This window comes from Pseudonaja textilis, chromosome 3 (assembly GCF_049901715.1).
Source record: "Pseudonaja textilis isolate UNSWEBS1 chromosome 3, rPseTex1.2, whole genome shotgun sequence".
NCBI lineage: Eukaryota > Metazoa > Chordata > Lepidosauria > Squamata > Elapidae > Pseudonaja > Pseudonaja textilis.
In genome coordinates, this window is record NC_141992.1 from 10,497,921 (window position 1) to 10,515,508 (window position 17,588).

At 41.6% G+C, this 17,588-nt stretch overlaps 1 protein-coding gene across 2 annotated transcripts in view; it reads left to right on the forward strand.

The window, feature by feature from the left end:
• The window catches only part of CABLES2 (Cdk5 and Abl enzyme substrate 2), a 56,674-nt gene extending 39,507 nt beyond the window's left edge, over window positions 1-17,167 (forward strand). For both annotated transcript variants that reach the window (XM_026697400.2, XM_087928911.1), the window contains 4 exons: window positions 2,204-2,307; window positions 7,426-7,532; window positions 10,545-10,749; window positions 13,475-17,167. In XM_026697400.2, coding sequence (XP_026553185.1) covers window positions 2,204-2,307; window positions 7,426-7,532; window positions 10,545-10,749; window positions 13,475-13,615 — 557 coding nt within the window. In that variant the 3' untranslated portion in view covers window positions 13,616-17,167. The remainder of the gene's footprint in view (window positions 1-2,203; window positions 2,308-7,425; window positions 7,533-10,544; window positions 10,750-13,474) is intronic.
• The last annotated feature ends 421 nt before the right edge of the window (window positions 17,168-17,588 follow it).

Genomic DNA, 17,588 nt, shown 5'->3' on the forward strand with positions numbered 1-17,588 from the left:
TTGGTTCTGCTGGCTCCGTGATCCATCAAAAGAGCACCTTTGGGTGCCTTAAGTGCTCCTAAAAGGAATTCCTTTTTGCTTTCCCCATACTGCTTTGTCACTGAGCTGCTGCTGGTAATTCACAGCTAGGCCCTATTTTTTGTCAACATGACTTGACGAATCCCTTCAACCACCACTGGGAGACCTTTAAGAAAAATCTGGCTTTGCCATGTCATGATTCAGCGCAACTCTGCAAAAAAAGCAGCAGGATTGAAGCCATGGAGCCTGGCACCTGCTGCTTAAGGCACTGCAGAACGCCAATAATTGAGAGAGGCAACACCATTAGCCTGTCAGATACACAGTGCCGTAGCTTTTGATGAGTAACAAAACAAGCAGCAGCAGGAATCGGTGCTCCACATTGGGTCACTGGAGGAGGAAGGGAGGAGAGAGATGATTTATGCACATTTGGAACAGATTCAGTATATCCTCTTCCCATCCTTTTCCCAGACAGTTGCATGACCTTCGTAGTTTTAAAAAAAAAAAATTAAAGCCAAACAAGGATCGTCCTATATACTTTATCTTACAGAAAAAATGAGCTTTGGGAACTGTTTTTTTTTTAAATGTGGTTTGTTGGTGGGTGGGTGTATACCCGTGTGTGTGTATGTGTGTGTGTGTGTGTGTGTGTGTGTGTGTGTGTATACGTTTATGTAATGAATGTTTCAGAAGTGGTATTCAGCAGGTTCTGATTAGTTCTGAAGAACCCATAGCGGAAATTTTGAGTAGTTCGGAGAACCGGCCAATACCACCTCTGACTGGCCCTGCTCCCATTTATTCTCTGCCTCCCGAGCCCCAGCTGATCGGCTGAGTCTCCTTTTGTTGCCCTGCACAGGAGAACAGAGCTGGAAAGCAGGTTAGTGGGGTGGGGAGGGCATGGGGATTTTGCAGTGACCTTCCCCTGCCACACCCACCAAGCCATGCCCACAAAATAGGTAGTAAAAAAAATTTGAAACCCACCACTGGTGTGTGTGTGTGTATGTGTGTAGTGTATGTGTGTGTAAATATTATCCCGGCTTTTTATTTTTCATAAATAAGTCCAAAGTAGCAAGTGTACCTAGTCATTCTTCTCCCTCCTATTTTCCCCATGATAACAGGTGGGTTGGGATGAGAAAAAGTGACTGGGACAAAGTCACCCAGCTGGGCTTCATGGCTAAGGTGGAACTAGAACTCCCAGGCCTGGTGATGGGCCCAAAGTCACCCACCAGCTTTTATGCCTAAGGTGGGACTAGAACTCCGTCTCCTGGTTTCTAGCTTGGTGCGTAAACACTAGACTAAACTAGACCAAACATACTGTATATAAATATGCTTTTGCTTAATCAAATCATCAGTCTATTTAGCTCAGTGTTCTGGACTTGTTGTTTTTTAACTATCTGTAGTTATTTTTTTAGGGTTTTTGAAGATTTGGAGCTTAAGTCTTAAGCTGCTTGTCTCCCATGGGTAAACTGGCTGGAAATAAAGCCAGCTTAAAAGCATTCTTTTCTAGATTTAACTCCTTGCTGTGCTTTAGCTGCAGTGATGACCTGAGGTTTTGTTCAGATCGTGTTGAGCCTGATTGATTCTCTCCTGGGAGAAAGGGAGGGAGGGAAGGAAGGAAGGAAGGAAGGAAGGAAGGAAGGAAGGAAGGAAGGAAGGAAGGAAGGAAGGAAGGAAGGAAGGAAGGAAGGAAGGAAGGAAGGAGTTCATTTTACTAAGACTACAAGGGGAAAGTAGCAGATCTCTTCTATTTTATCTGGTGAGAAAAAATGCAACAGGTCCATGTTTCAGTGTTCCATGCATAAACCTTAAAAAACAAAGCTCACTTTGGGACGTAGCAATCATTGACCAGCTGAGAGGTTGCATTCCCTCCTGCTATGATACACAGTAAGCTGTTGGAGCAAATGGGCTTGCCAACCAAGAAATCAGGCAGGTGAACCAAGACAACCCTATTTCACCTAGTCCAAGTCAGGAAACACATTTCTTTGGACATATAGCCAAAAAAATGCTTGTCTTGTTGGTCGTAGGAAGAGCACAAGTGTTGTGTCTTCCTGCCCTCCAAAACGAATGACCTGAGGATCGACCCTTTCTTAACCTCACCTGGACAGCAAAGACCCTTCAGAAAGATTCAGGGGATGCTTTTCCTAAATTATCTTGGTGAGCTCTTAGTCTTCAACTCCTTCTTTACTTCCAGGAAATGAAGTGGGAGAATTGATAGAGTACAATCCCAATTTGCTTGATGATCCGCAGTGGCCGTGTGGGAAACACAAACGTGTCCTCATCTTTGCATCGTACATGGTAAGATGTTTTAGTGCAGTTTCTTAACAAGTACAGTAGTTAAGCATTTGTAGTGTATTTCCCTATGAGTTTTATTTACATGGATGCAGTGGTGGTTGTGTCCTCGTTCCCCTGACTGGTTATAAATTACTGTGGGAGAGCAATGGTTAATATGCTATTTTCTATGCAATGTATAGGTGGTCCTTGACTTGCAGCTATTCGTTTAGCGACCATTCAAACGCTACTGAAAAAAGTGACTTGCAAACCAGAATACCAGGATTGTCATTTACGACCTTCCCAGTCAGTGTGATGACCCAGGACAAGGCACGAAGGCCACACAGCCAGCTGAGAGTTCAGTGTCATGTCCTTGGTGGAGACTGACTCTGAGGGAGAGGAGGAACAGCTGACAGGGAGTGGAAGTGTGGCTCCAGAGGTGGTGGAGGAGGCTGGGGAAGGGCAGAGGCCTGCTGGGCAGTCAGAGGAGGACCCAGGCCCATCCCCTCTCCATCCTAGGTCACGCAGGGAGGAGAGGATAAGGGAGAGGGTCTACGGGGGAGGAGAGGGCATTGATCCTCTTCATGGGCTGCAGCTGTGACAACTGGATAAGAACACATGTATGGGGCAGTGCTGGAAACAAAGTGTGGAAATATCTCTAGTTTATTGTTCCTGAGTTTGGTGTCCTTTCCAGTGTGTGTTCTGATATCTGTGGACGTCTTCAAGCCCTTATCTTGCCTGGTTTGTGTTGTTTTTTACTCTTTATAATTTAAACGACATTTCCTCCTTCTTGTAACTGCTTGTGTGGGAGTTTTTTGTCTCCAGTCAAGGATATTTGGAGCTTGGAAGCAAAGTGAAGGAATAAAAGGGGCTTCACCAGGTTTTTGTAAGTGTGTCTGTTTTGTATCCCACCCTGGGTCATCACATTCAGACTCCCTTTCAATGCTCCAGCTTTACCCCAAATGCTCCCAGATTCTTGGCAAGTGCCAGAGCAAAGTGTGCGCGCGCGTACACACACACACACGCACGCACACCAGCCTCTGGCTCCAGCAAGGCAAAGGAACAAGAAATCCAGCAAGGCAAGAGTCCACAAAGCAAGGAAGAAGGCAGGCAGTCCCGCAAACACCAGGCGTCGGCGACAGCACACGAAACACCACAAATTCAGCGTTTGTTCCTGACAAACGCCCCTCCCTACAGCGTCTCAAGTCTCCGTCCCCAGGTGCGCCTTAGGAAGAGGGGAGGGGCGCTCTCCTCCCGAGTTGTCACGTCGCTCTGCGCTGTTCCCGCCTCCTCTCCACTCCATGCTTGTGGATCAGGAGGGGGTGGTCCTGGCTCATCGCCTGAGCTCTGTCACTCCTCATTTCCACTGCCTGCCCACTCTCTGTCATCCTGCTCCTGCTCCTCCCTGCTGGCAAGCCGTCCCAAGCCTGGGGGGCCCTGGGCTGCCTTGTCTTGCTCCTCCCCACATTCCTCCGAAGCCAGTGGAGCTGCCCCCTCGATCTCTAGCTCCTCCTCCTCCCTCCTCCTCCTCCTCTTCCTCCTCCTCCTCCTCCGCTGATTCAGGCTCTGAAGGGGGCATAACAGTCAGCTTCCAACAAGCGAAGTCAGTGGAGAAGCCAGATTCACTTGACAACTGCAGTGATTTGCTTAACAACCACGGCAAAAAAAAAAAAAAGGTTATCAAATCAGGCGTGGCTCACTTAACAAACGCCTTGCATAGCAACAGGAATTGTGGTCATAAGTTGAGGACTACCTGTGGCTTTTGGTTCTTTTCACATCTGCTTAGCAACTTGGTGTTGGGGTTCCAGTTTCACCATTCTGAGATCCAGGACTGTATTGATTTTGAAACTAGATAGAACTGTGATCAGTATACCCCATATTCTTTTTTTTTTTCGGTGTCGTTTTCCTAGCTCGTTCCCCACAACTCCAACATTTCTGTAAAATATAGGAGAAAGGCTTACACAAATAGTTTTTTTTTTCCCCCCTCTGCATCATCTCCCTTAGCAAACTGCAGTTCGGTGACCATTGTTAACTAAAGAAGATTCATTCTGAAATGGCACGTAATGGACTTTAACCTTCAAAATTAATTACCACTGCATGGCTGCTGACTTAGACAGCATTGAAAGCAAAGAGAGTAGTTTATAGAAGTTCATTCATGTGGAGCTCTTAGTGATAAGCTTTTTTATTCCCATTTGAAACTTCAGCGTTCTGTTTCCTGCTACTCGTTTTTTCATCTGCTACTTGAATCAGCTTCAAGTTCAAATATGATTCTAGATCACCAGGGCGAGAGGAGATGATCGTGTGATTTGTGGGGAAAAGCTACCGACTATTGGATCAATTTTCCCCACAAGCCACCGAACAACTGTACGTCTGTGGAGATTCTCAGTCATCCAGGTCATGGTTGTCCCAAAGGTGCCTTTTTTTCAAGAGGCAACGGGACTTTCTGTTTTTTCTTTGAAGACGTTTCGCTTCTCATCCAAGAAGCTTCTTCAGCTGTGATGGGATGGTGGAGAAAGAATGGAACAGAAGTTGAAAGGGTTAACAATTCCAGGAAGGCTTCACACCCATTTGCACTACTCAGGTTGCCCTGAGGACACAGATAAACCTCCAGGTGGCCTCAATGGCTCTCTAAAAAAGATGCAAATGACCAGCTGTCTGCAAGGAGTATGAATCCTTCCATTCCCCACCGTCCAGTCAGAGCTGAAGAAGCTTCTTGGATGAGAAGCAAAATGTCTTCAAAGAAAAACCAGAAAGTCCAGTTGCCTCTTGAAAAACTACCTTTGGGACAACCATGACCTGGATGACTGAGAATCTCCGTAGACATGGAGCTACATATTGCTTAACCTTACTTCCCGTTATATATAAGTCAAAAACCTATTCTGGAACACTTAAAAACTATTCCAAATCATTTAGACTGTTTCTCCTTCTGATTGTGCCAATCACGTTGCTTACATATTTCCCCAAAATTGCCCAAACTGTAGGCTCTCAGCATGGTCAGAGAGGGGGGAAAAAATGGGAATTATCCTAGGATTCCCGGGAATGCTAGGTTTTCCTTACACTTACTTGCAATGACAACCAAAAACCACACAATCTCTGCAAAAGCACTATGCAGCTGAAAGGTTATAGGGATTCTGTAACCAAACAATAAATCAGGCACTCAAATTGTATTCACAGTTATTCAAAATTGGCACCGTGGCCTAAGGCAAGCCTAGATCGAGGCATTACACACATAAATGGAGTATATATAGACCTCTAGGGCAATGCAGATATTATCACAGACCTACATTTTTCTCTTTGAAGCACACAGGAATAGTTTCAGCAGCCATGGTCAAACACCAGGTGATGAGCAGTAATGTTTTCCTAACGATCTGTCCAGCAGTTTTGGCTTCCATTAGCAAGCAGACCCAAATCCTAATGAGCTCAGATTCAACGTCTGAATTTCAATTACTAAACAAATTAGTAAACTCCTAAGGGCTGGACCTGGAGCAATTTCTCTGCATCTCCTGTTATTACCCATCTTGTATTTAAACCTGGTACGTTTGCTGCTAAGGTTGCGCTTCCCAACCCAGACTGGTACAAACTCACCATTCTGTTTGAAGTGCCAAGTGTTCCAGGATTAAATGATTATGAAAGGGTTTCAGAAACCTCCTGTCTTAAAAGCAATTATTCTTGTAACCCTCTTGACCTAGTTAGGGGCGGACTTAGCTCTGACGCCGGGGCAAAGATAAGCAATATGGTTAGCAGCACAAACTTAGTACAACTTAATACCAGCTAAGGGTTATTAAAGTGCAGAGTTCCATTTATTGGAGTGCAGCTGAAACAAAACATTGAATTGTACTGCCTAGTGCTATGTAGAATATATGAGCCCTCTATATTTTTGATAGAATATCTGTAACTAAGCGTTGAACGGTGGGGTCCTTGGTGAACTCGGTGGCTTTTTACCAATGTTTAATTACACAACTAGGTAGCATCATCAGTGCACCTAGTTTGCTAATGAAACATCTGCAAGAAAACAACCAAGCTCAGAGAGCCGCCAAGGACCTCACCGTTCCACATTTTTGCCTAGTATTAGATTTATTTTTAAACATCGATTGATTTAGTGGATTTATATACCTGCCTGTCTCACACGCACAATTCCAAGCTGCCTACAAAATTAAGCACACAAAAACAAATCAACACAATAACCAGACACTAATGGAAAAAAGGCTAGGGCAGTGTTTTTCAGTGTTTTCCCCAGTATGGCTGGCTGGGGAATTCTGGGAATCAAAGTCTAAGCATCTTAAAGCTGCCCAGATTAAAAAACACTGGGCTAGAGTTTTAGCTGCAGCTAACACCTTTGCTAATACCCTGCTGGACTTAGTCTTCCTTTTGTCAGTTGTCTAAACACACCTTTGATTTCAGAAGATTATCAAGTAAGATAAGAATGCACCATCAAGCGGCCTCAGGAGTATAATGATCCTTCCCATCTTAAGCAGTTACCAATTAGCTACTGAATACAGTATAAAATGCTATAAATGTTGTCCTCTAAAGCATTTTATTGCTTGGCCCTTCCTTACTCCATTCTGAATCAGCCCAACTTGTTTGCTTATCCAGAGAGAATCTTCTTAGTATCGATAGAAGCTAATATTTGTAGCTCGGGTTGAATGGTGGTGTTCTAGATGCTCTCTGAAATTGCAGACATTTCATTAGCCATCTAGGTTACATCATCAGTGCAAACCGCCACTCCCTTCTAGCACTGATGATATTACCTAGTTTGGTATTGAAACGTAAGAAAACAACCAAGCTCAGAGAGCACCAAGGACCCTACTGCTCTTAGTATCCTACTCTTAGGAAACAAAGGAACGTAATCTGAAGTAGTTTTCTAATGTTGAATGGAATGCAGATAACATTTTCTGTCCGTGTTTGGTTTCTGGGTGGTCATTTTCAAACAATGCTAATCAAATGTCCACACAAGCCATCCAGCATTGGAAGGAAAAGGAAGGGCTTATAGAGAAATAAATGATTACATTAACATGATCAAGCTGTACTTCGGAGGAAGAGACTAACTTGCTCTGTTATATAGAATACTGCTATCAAGTTATTTTGGGTGTCTTACATTCTCTTTCTCGGTACAGATTTCTAAATAAATCCTTTTTTTTATTTCAGACCACCGTGATCGAATACGTAAAACCCTCAGATCTTAAAAAAGATATGAATGAAACATTTAAAGAAAAATTTCCTCACATCAAGCTCACGCTCAGCAAAATCAGAAGGTAAAAAAAATGTTTGGGAGATGGGAAAATCACTTTTATTTCTGAGTCCTGACTTTGGAACAGGCTTATTTCTATCCAGATTTGCATCAGAGTGGTTTTATCTGTAAATATTTACAGCCCAATCTTGCATAAGTGTTAATAAATATGAGGTTATATTATAAGTTATAAGCTATGAGCCACGGTGGCACAGTGGTTAGAGTGCAGTACTGCAGGCTACTTCTGCTGACTGCTGGCTGACTGCCATTTTGCAAAATTTCAAATCTTACCAGGTTCAAGGTTGACTCGGCCTTCCATCCTTCCAAGGTGGGTAAAATGAGGACCCAGATTGTTGGGGGGCAATAGGCTGACTCTGTAAACCGCTTAGAGAGGTCTGTAAAGCACTGTAAAGTCTAAGTGCTATTGCTATGAGATACTTTATTTACAAGTTCTTGATTCAATGCTCCATTCCAAAATATATTCTATGCCTTGGCAATATAGTCATAGTTAATAACTATAGAAGTATAACATGTCAGGAGGTAAGGAATTATTCCTTCCTTCTTTTTCATGCTAATTATGTTGGGAATTGGGGTTTTTGATTCTGTAACAAATCTCTAGTTGTTAAATATGCTGTGATGTAATTTAAACGGATGTTTCTCAACCTCAGCTATTTTAAGATGCGTGGACTTCAACTCCCAGAATTCCCCAGCCAGCTTTAAAGTTGTTGAGATTGAGAAATACTGGCCTAAGCACAGATTTAATTTTGACCATGAAGTATGAACCTTCACTATTTGGTTTATTTTTCGTTACAAGATGATACTGGGAAATTATTTGTTCTCAGCTTGTTTCATAACCATGTTTCTGCATCTTCTATTTTATAAAAAATCAAGCATGAACAATCAAACCTTCTAGTCTATTTTGAATGCTTTTGTTCCTAACAATGCTTCAGCTCTGTACAGTTTTTGACTAGAACTGTGAAACATATTTAAATTTGAAAAATTTCAACCAAAACCAGAATATTGAGCCAACAGTGTGACAGCAGCCCCAAAAACTAATACAATCCTTGTTTGTATAAACAAAGGCGTAGAATTAAAATCCTGTGAAGTATTAGTACCACTTTATAAAGCCTTAGCAAGGCCACATCTGGAATATTGCATCCAGTTTAGGTCACTACCTTTACAAAAAAATGTTGAGATTTTGGAAAAAGTACAAAGAAGAGCAACTAAGATAACTTAGTCTAATTCTGTGTTTTACCTCTTGATCCATCTCTCTCTAGGACATAGATCTAACTTAGTTCACCTTCCTCTGAATAGCAAATAGATTGAAAGGACACTAAAGAAATTCTATGTAAACCTGAATCAAAGTTGCTGTCGTGAAATAGAAGCATGCTTTTAAAAAATCTGCTTCATTGTAGTTCTTTCATTCATTATACAGATAGTCCTTGTCACTGGGCAACCATAAGAAGTCATGACAATCTCCTCCCCCCACCAAGTACTTGTGACCAGTTCTGAAGTCCCAAGATCTGCCCTTCTTGTGGTCACATGACTGCAAAAAAAGGTTGCAAAATTGGGTCAATCACATAGCCGCGAGCTGCATTATGGTCATAAGGACTGCCTGTAATAACATTCCACAGGCTTATAAGGTTCCGTGTTTCCTTGTCATACAGCATTGGTAATTGATGATACTTTTGATTCTGCAAGAAATTGCACAATTCAGTTCTAATGCATAGGAAAGAAGTTAGATAATTGCTCCTTTCCCTGATTTTCTTCCGATTGAACAACCTCCTACGGGGATTTCTCCTTAGCCATGTTCATCTGATTGATCCCATATTCTCTCTCCTGCATGGGGTCCAGTTGCTGCTTCCTGAAGCCCCAAAGATCGGAGAACTCATCTTCCTCTGCCTCTTTATGAAAAGTTCTGTTCTAAAACATACATGGGAGGGCAGGGCGATGCCTTAGTAGTTAAAGATGCTGACCTTATCAGCTGAAAAGCTGACAGTCCAGGTTGGAGACCCACGTGCCATGGGCAAAGGTGAGCTCCTGTTACTGGCCCCAGCTCTTGCCCACCTAGCAGTTCGAAAGCATGGCAAATGTGAGTAGATAAATAGGTACCACTTCCGTGGGAAGGTAACAGAGTTCCGTGTGCTTTGGTGTATTGTCATGGTGGGCAGATGATAACAGGAAATGTCTTTGGACAACGCTTGCTCCCTTAGCCAAGAAACGGAGATGAGCAGAGTCAGGCACGACTGGGCTGGAGAACCCTTTCCCTTTAAAAGAGAGGTGTCAAACTCAAGGCCAATGGGCCAGATTTGGCCTGCAGGGTGCTTAGATCTGGCCCATGGGGCCACCTTGGAAACAGTGAAGGACCAGCCCGCGGTGCCTCTACTGGCCCTCCTGGTCTCCGTTTTTGCAGGCAGAGGGCTGCAGGACATCGAGCTGGCCACGCCTCCCCTGACCATGCCCACCTCAGCCATGCCCACTGGTCTCCCCCCCACCCTCCCCAAGGTCAAACAGAACCCTCTGTCAGCTTTAAAAATGATAGTGAGACCAGTTGCTTCCACACTGCCACATTTGGAGCCTGGGAAAATGGGAGGGGGGAATTTCTTGGAGTGTATGTAGTTAGACGTAATAACATTCTTTTTCTAAGTAAAGGTCGTGTTATTCTGTGCATAAGTGAGGGGAAGTCTCAAGTTGGGACGGATGGTGATTGGGGCATGTGATGTGAATATGACTGCAGGAGATGGATTTGTAGTTTTTACTTATTGCAAGGAAGCCTGGAACCTTCCGATTCGGGGTGCCCCTGATGTGCCAGTTTACTATCCAATTAAAACAGAACTTTTGAGAAGATGTCTGTCTCAGAGTTATTTGTGGGAGTGGAGGTTTTCTGGAATGCTGACGCCCTGGAGCGGCCCTCCATGAAATCGAGTTTGACACCCCTGCTTTAAAACATATACCTTTCACCTAATTCTGAAGTTTCTCTCATCCGTCTAGCAAAAAGTGAGCCTTGGTTCTTCTTTCACGTCCTTCTCCCTTGCAGTTTAAAGAGAGAAATGCGGACCCTGAGTATGGAGTGCAACCTGGAGCCAATTACTGTGTCCATGGCTTACGTCTACTTTGAGAAACTTGTCCTCCAAGGCAAGCTCAACAAACAGAACCGAAAACTGTGTGCCGGTGCTTGTGTGCTGCTCGCAGCCAAGATTAGCAGTGATCTCAGGAAACACGAAGTCAAACATCTAATTGATGTAAGTACAACGGGAATGTCTTCCAGGCAGGTCTCCAGCTCTTTGAAAACCCTCAAAGTTCTGAAATGATTTTTTCCCCCTTGACACATAAATCTTTGCAGATTTGTGAATAACCTTGAATGGAAATATATACATTTTGACAAGAGTCTGGAAATCCAATGTTACTTTTAAGTAATTGTGGTACAAATGCCCCGCACCTGCTTGCCACTGTAAATGCATGAGAAAAATTAGAAAGAGGCAGGCTGGCATTGTTGGTAGTGCTTTGAAGCTACCATTTGGATGCCAGGATTGTGATGAAAATAATAGTAATAATGTTGTCTCTGCAACACCAACCCCAAATTGTCTGTTGAATGGGTTCCCAAATGATTGGGTTAGTTTGGAAAGGGAAATGATACCAGATTTAAATTGGACTGAGTCTCCTTGGTTATTGTCAACATAATTTGAATTTCTCTGAAGCAGATCCATTTGTTCACATGCACCAGTTTTTAATTTTCCTCTCCTGTTATCTTGCTGATAATGGCATCAAGCAATTTCTTTTTCTGTTCTTTGTCTGGCTCTCGGGTTATATTTTTTAATGCATTACCATGTGTTCTGGTAATAAGCCCTGCTCCTTTCAGTGAGACTTATTCTCAAATAAATGAGCAGGGAATTGAAGCTATCTCTTTGTTGCCCTTCGATGTATTACTACACTCCATTTACCTTATAATAAATCATTGTTGATGGACCAAGTACCTACAATAGGTAGGCAGTTTGGTTCTTTCCCAGAAAACAGCGCCAAGGCCTGTCATCCTCCTGAAGCGATGTGATTAGTTCTGACTGTCCTTGCAACAAACATCAGCAAAGCAATGTATTACAATGGCAAAAGTGTAAGTTCTGCAGAAGACCAAGTCATTTTCTCCTATCGTATTATGTCACCATTTGGTGTCCCTCTCACTGGGCTGCTAAATCTGTCAGGCCTTCAGGCCACGACTTTTCAGAATACTGCATGAGTCAGAAATGGCAGCCCACAGGCTACATGGAAATGGGGCCATGGAAATTCAGTGGCAAAATGTTAATCCCCACTCCAGGGTAAGAAGGAGACAGACCATTCCAATTTCCAACTACACACACACACACACACACACACACACACACACACACACACAGGAGAGATAGGGAGAGGAGAGGGAGGGAAGGAGAGTGTGATGACCCAGAGTATATCAGAAATATAACAAAACCCAAAACGTAACTAAAAGTCCTTTAATGCCTTCAACTTGGCTTCACTGTTTAATTGTTTACAGTGGAGGAGTAAACTATTTTCAAAATAACATTTCAAAGGAAAGAAACACAATTCAAATTGAAAGAGCCGATAACGAAGCAAAAACCAAAAACAAACCGCATTAAATAAAGTTCCACGACAAACCAGGATAGATAATTGCCAACTTCAGGAAGATAACCAGGGACAATCCGTTGGAAGAACGCCAGCCAAGATAAACCTTCTTTAGGAATAAAACACTAATTTGTCTCCAGCATCTGTTAACACGCAGGTCCAACCTTTTATGCAGATCTCACACCTGCAACCCATGAAGAGGATCATGGCCCTCTCATCCTGAGTAAACCACGTTTTACCCTGATCCTCTCCTCCCTGCGTGGATAGCGATAGGGGATGGGCCTGGGTCCTCCTCTGACTGCTCAGTCGGCCTCTGCCCTTCCCCAGCCTCCTCCACCACCTCTGGAGCCACACTTCCACTCCCTGTCGGCTGTTCCTCCTCTCCCTCAGAGTCAGTCTCCACCAGGGGTATGACAGAGAGAGAGAGAGAGATTCAGTAATGACGAGAAATCAGATCACCAAAATGTTTCTGCTTTCCTCTCAGTGTTCATGGTATGTTAGTTTGGCTCTGCTGGATGGGTGGATTTGTCAAGATCAAATGGAGCAGTTTGTCTCTGGAAGTCTTCCTTCACCCTTTCCTATCCTTAAAACAGTCCCAGCCCTTCTAGTGACATCCATCCTTGCAGTGATATCACTTAACAGCAGCAGTATCAACCTCAAGGCCCGTGGGCCGGATCTGTCCACTGGGTGCTTAGATCTGGCCCGTGGGCCCAGAATGGAAACAGCGAGGGACCAGCCCGCAGTGCCTCTGCCAGCAAAAATGGAGCCACATGCGGCCTCCCCAGGCTCTGTTTTCACTGGTAGAGGGCCGCAGGAGGCCGTCACAACTGAAAATGGAGCCTTGGTGAGTGATGCCAAGCTGGCCATGCCCCCTGGCCACACACACCTCGGGCCCCCGTGAAGTCAAACACAACCCTGATACGCCCCACCATGAAATCATGTTTGACACCTCTTACAGCCTCAGCTAGTCATTGCCATCTCTTGTCCTCGAAAATTACTCACCCTGGAGAAAGTGGTGTACTTTTACATACTTCAGTGCTTCTCCATACAGAAAACAAATACTTGCTCCTAGAGAACTACCGTAGTGTATCACACAGTTGCCAATCACCTGAATTTTGATCACATAACTGCAGGGATGCTGCAACTGCCGTGAGTGTGAAAAACAGTCATAAATCACTTTTTTTCGGTGTCATTATAACTTACGATCACTATACAAATAGTAGTAAGTCAAGGATTACCTGTATGTTATCGTTAAAATAGCTCTGGTTTTGTATGCCAAACAAATATGCAGACTGTTGTATGCAAGGATACAAAACATGGTGTTGTATTTATTTCATTTGTTTTCTGCCTTTACAGAAGTTGGAAGAACGATTCCGATTCAACAGACGAGATCTCATTAGATTTGAATTTACTGTTCTTGTGGCTTTGGAATTAGCTCTTTACCTTCCCGATAACCAAGTGTTACCTCACTTCCGTCGTCTCACACAACAGTCCTAGTCAAAGCTATATTATAACAAAAGCACCAATTTTTAGGCCGATATGGGGACTGACGCCCAGCTTTTCCTAGTTGACAGGATCAAACTGTTCAGAATATTCCTGGCAGGGGAGTTGATGGTGGGATTTTCATGGAATTACCAAAGTGGAAAATACAATACAGAACCCATGTGTGAGAAGTGGCAGAAGTGGGAGATTTTTGTTTGAGAAACTCAAGCACAAATTATTTGCATCCAGTTGCCACTAAAATTGCTGATGATCGTTCATTTAACTTTTTGTTTTCTGGAAACAATCTCTTCTTGCCTGGCATTGCTACTTTATCATTTCTTTACCCTCTTTTTTTCCCCTCTTCTTCAAACTTAAAAGAGCAACACTTCCATTCCTTAATTAATGCTTCAGAAAAATAACATTTTGAATCATAATAACTTGGGGAGGGGAAGAAGAAGGACGTGCCTAAGGCTGGGCTGGTACCAGTCTCTCTTTTTCTCTTTCTTGTTTCTAACGTTACGTTACTTAGTGGCAAATTCTGAATTTAAGCAGCAATTTATCCTTTTGCCTTTATTTTACTTGTGCTATAAGGAAAAAAAAAAGTATCTGCACTATAATTTCTGGGAAGGTTGTCTATGTTGATTATTCAGTTTTGCTTTCTTTTTAAATGAAACATTGTTGAAATATTGCACTTGTTGAACAAGGAGCTATATAGCAAAACAGTCTTCATTTTAACGTGTCCCTCAGAGGTTGAGTGAAACTATTGATTTAATGGCAGTAATTTTGACATGTAGCTTCCAGAGCTAGTATGTTTCTGTTACTGCTTTCTGTAGCCTGAAAGTAATAACTGTTTTATTTATAACAAAATGTTCATATATTCTCTTTCCTGTGTGCTATACTGACATGTAAACGTCTCAGGCAGTACCGCTGTCGTTAACCTAAATTAAGCCAATGAAACTCAGCATGTCTAACTTCTGTAAAAGTTTTTTTTCTTTTAAAAAAAGGTTCTTCCAAGCTTTGATGTCACTGTGATGTTCCTCACAAACCTGATTTTTAAATGCACATTCAAACCGCCAATCTTAGAAAGGCCAATGTCTAGCAGTGTGCTGGGTAGATGCAGTTTTTATACACTTGGACAATACATTGATTTAAACATTCAGATGCTAAAATATGAACTTTCTTGAGACTACCAGAGGAGTCAATGGCTGTCAGGTTTTTTTTTCCTAAGCAATATTGTGATATAAATCAAAGTGTTTGTGTATATGTGTGATATTTGCTGGTGAACAAAATTACTACTTGGATATTGTAATTAATGTCCACATTCTTACTTTTTAGTGTAACTTTGGCCAGTTTTAGTGAGAGAGAAAGGAGAGAGATCTTGCAAAATAAGAGGGAAGATAAAAGTACATCAGTATGGAACGGACCACTGCAGGTGTAAAAACACATTTTTGAGCACAGGTACACTGCTACCATCATGACAATGTACAGTAAACAAAGCACACTGGGGAGAAGCTTAGAGAACAAATTCTCTGATAAACTGTTTTATGATAGCAATTGCTGTTTAACAAAAGCATTTAAAATATAGGCACACACCTGGTTGAAACTTAAATGGTACAGTCAACAATTCTGGGCTGTAGAAACTGAGCCTCTTAAGTAAAATAGGGGTCTTTTAGTACCTAGATTGCCACAAATTTTAACTTGGAAATACATATGCTTTGGGATGGAAAGTTGCAAAGGGAATCCAAAGAAACATCTGGAATGACAGGAAAGAAAAATAGTAGAACCCAAGAACGCATTATTTAGCATGAAGAGTTTTGACTTTATCCCTGACTTTTCTTGCATTTATGCATGAATGAAAACTAGTTGGAAAATATTTTTAACCTAAAGTCAGCTTGTTATTGAAATTTGAGCCAACACAGTTGAGAATGGCTTTCTAATCATGGCTTGGAAATTAATGTACCTCATTGTATTAATAATACCTGTCAAGTCCTAATTGTATCCTTTTTTGATATAATGTATAATATCTTAATTATTGATCACAATTTAAAATGTGGTATGTTGCATTTCTTTATGGAATATCACACTGTAGAATGCCATGTTTTTCCCAAGAAACTTTAGAAATAATTGGGTGGGGCATTAAATCACCTGAACAGAAAGCAACAGATTTCCCCCTAGACACACACAATTTTTCAATTTTGTTAAACAGTACTAACTTAAACACAGCTGACCTGACTAGCTATACTCTGTTCTATAATATTTGCCAACTTAGTTTCCCAAGTAAGGCAGGTATAAGAGCCGTGGTGGCGTAGTATTAGTAGAATGCAGTATTGCAAGCTAACTCTGCCAAATGCCAGCAGTTCAATCCTGACAGGCTCAAGGTTGACTCAGCCTTCCATCCTTCCAAGGTCGGTAAAATGAGGACCCAGATTGTTGGGGGCAATAGGCTGACTCTGTAAACCGCTTAGGGCTGTAAAGCACTATGAAGTGGTATATAAGTCTTAAGTGTTATTGCTGTTATCTTTTTTCAAGCAAATATGCTTGTCAAAAGGCTGCTTGAAAAGGCTGTCCTAATTAAAATCTGAAATTTAATTTTGTCCTTGGAAACATGTAGAGTTTAGTTACCGTAGTATGCAGGCACTGGGACAGGTAAGTTCTACTATTCAGAGGCAACAAAGTTGGAGAAGGCTGTTCTTAAAAGTACAAAACACCTTAAGTGTTAAATATATACGGTAATGGTATGAGTTCACCTCTTCAGATAATAAAGTAGGTTTGTAATGACTAACGGTACAATTTTATAAAAGAAAAATCTATTTTAGAACCAAGGACCCATCTATAAATCAGGAATTCTGATTTTCTCCTCTTCCCTTATATGTACTTGCAAATTTGCAGTCTATATTGACAAAGACTTGTTCTGGTCTTTTATTATACATGGAAATATATTTTGGATGGAAGAGACTGAAAATCTTGCCTAATATTCGACACAATTTTGCTTCAGGATTCAAAAGAGGAATTGAGTATCATTTTTAACTGCATTTTGGCTTTGTACACTGAGTTACATAGTTCAACTATTGAATACTGTAGTGAATATGGAGAATGTAATGTGTTTATAATTACATACCTTAATTTGGGGGATTGGTTCTCATTCGTCTAAGACCTACTGTATTCCTTGTTCATGCAATATCTGCCACTGCGTGGTAACTATTATTATTACAACCAAACTTAGATCTAGTATAAATTCTCAGTTTATTATCTTTGGAGTGAAATGCTAATCTTTTGACAGTTGAAGTTTAAATTATAACTTCTTATGTAAATAATGGTGCTTGTATAACCTTCAGCCCAAGAAAACACTCTGAACTGGAGTTTGTATATTTTTATGTTAGTAAATTTGTGTTGTCCTAAATTTAAGTTTCTGCTTTGTATATTGTCTGATTTTGTTTTTCCAAATGAAATGAATGAATTTGTTAATAACTGAATGTTTGTGTAACTGAATGTTTTGATACCTATTTTATAACTTAGCACATCTGAATATATTTCAGATTTGTGTCATAAATAACCCTTTAAAACATTGTGGTGTGTCTTTTTCTACTTACTAAAATCTGATAGAAACAGTTTTAAATGGAACCGGAATAAATAAGATTTAAAATGAAATTGGAATAAAATAAAATTTAATATATTGTAGATAAATAAAATATGCTAAAATTATACTTCAGTATCACTCCTACAATCTACCTCAATCAGTCCCAGATACACTAACTTAACCGAACCATTTTGCTCAAGTACTGTGCTGTGTTAAATATTTTCAGATTCTGGCTGCACATAAGTTGTTTTGATATGGGGATCCCAGTGGGTCATTCGTTTAGTATATAGACCAAGGTACCTGTCTCTCACCCACTTACACAGGCAACAATCAAATAGGATGTGAGCCAAATCTTCTACCTCTGTCATTGTGCAAATGCAGAGACGTTCATTACAGGGTATAGACTGGAAT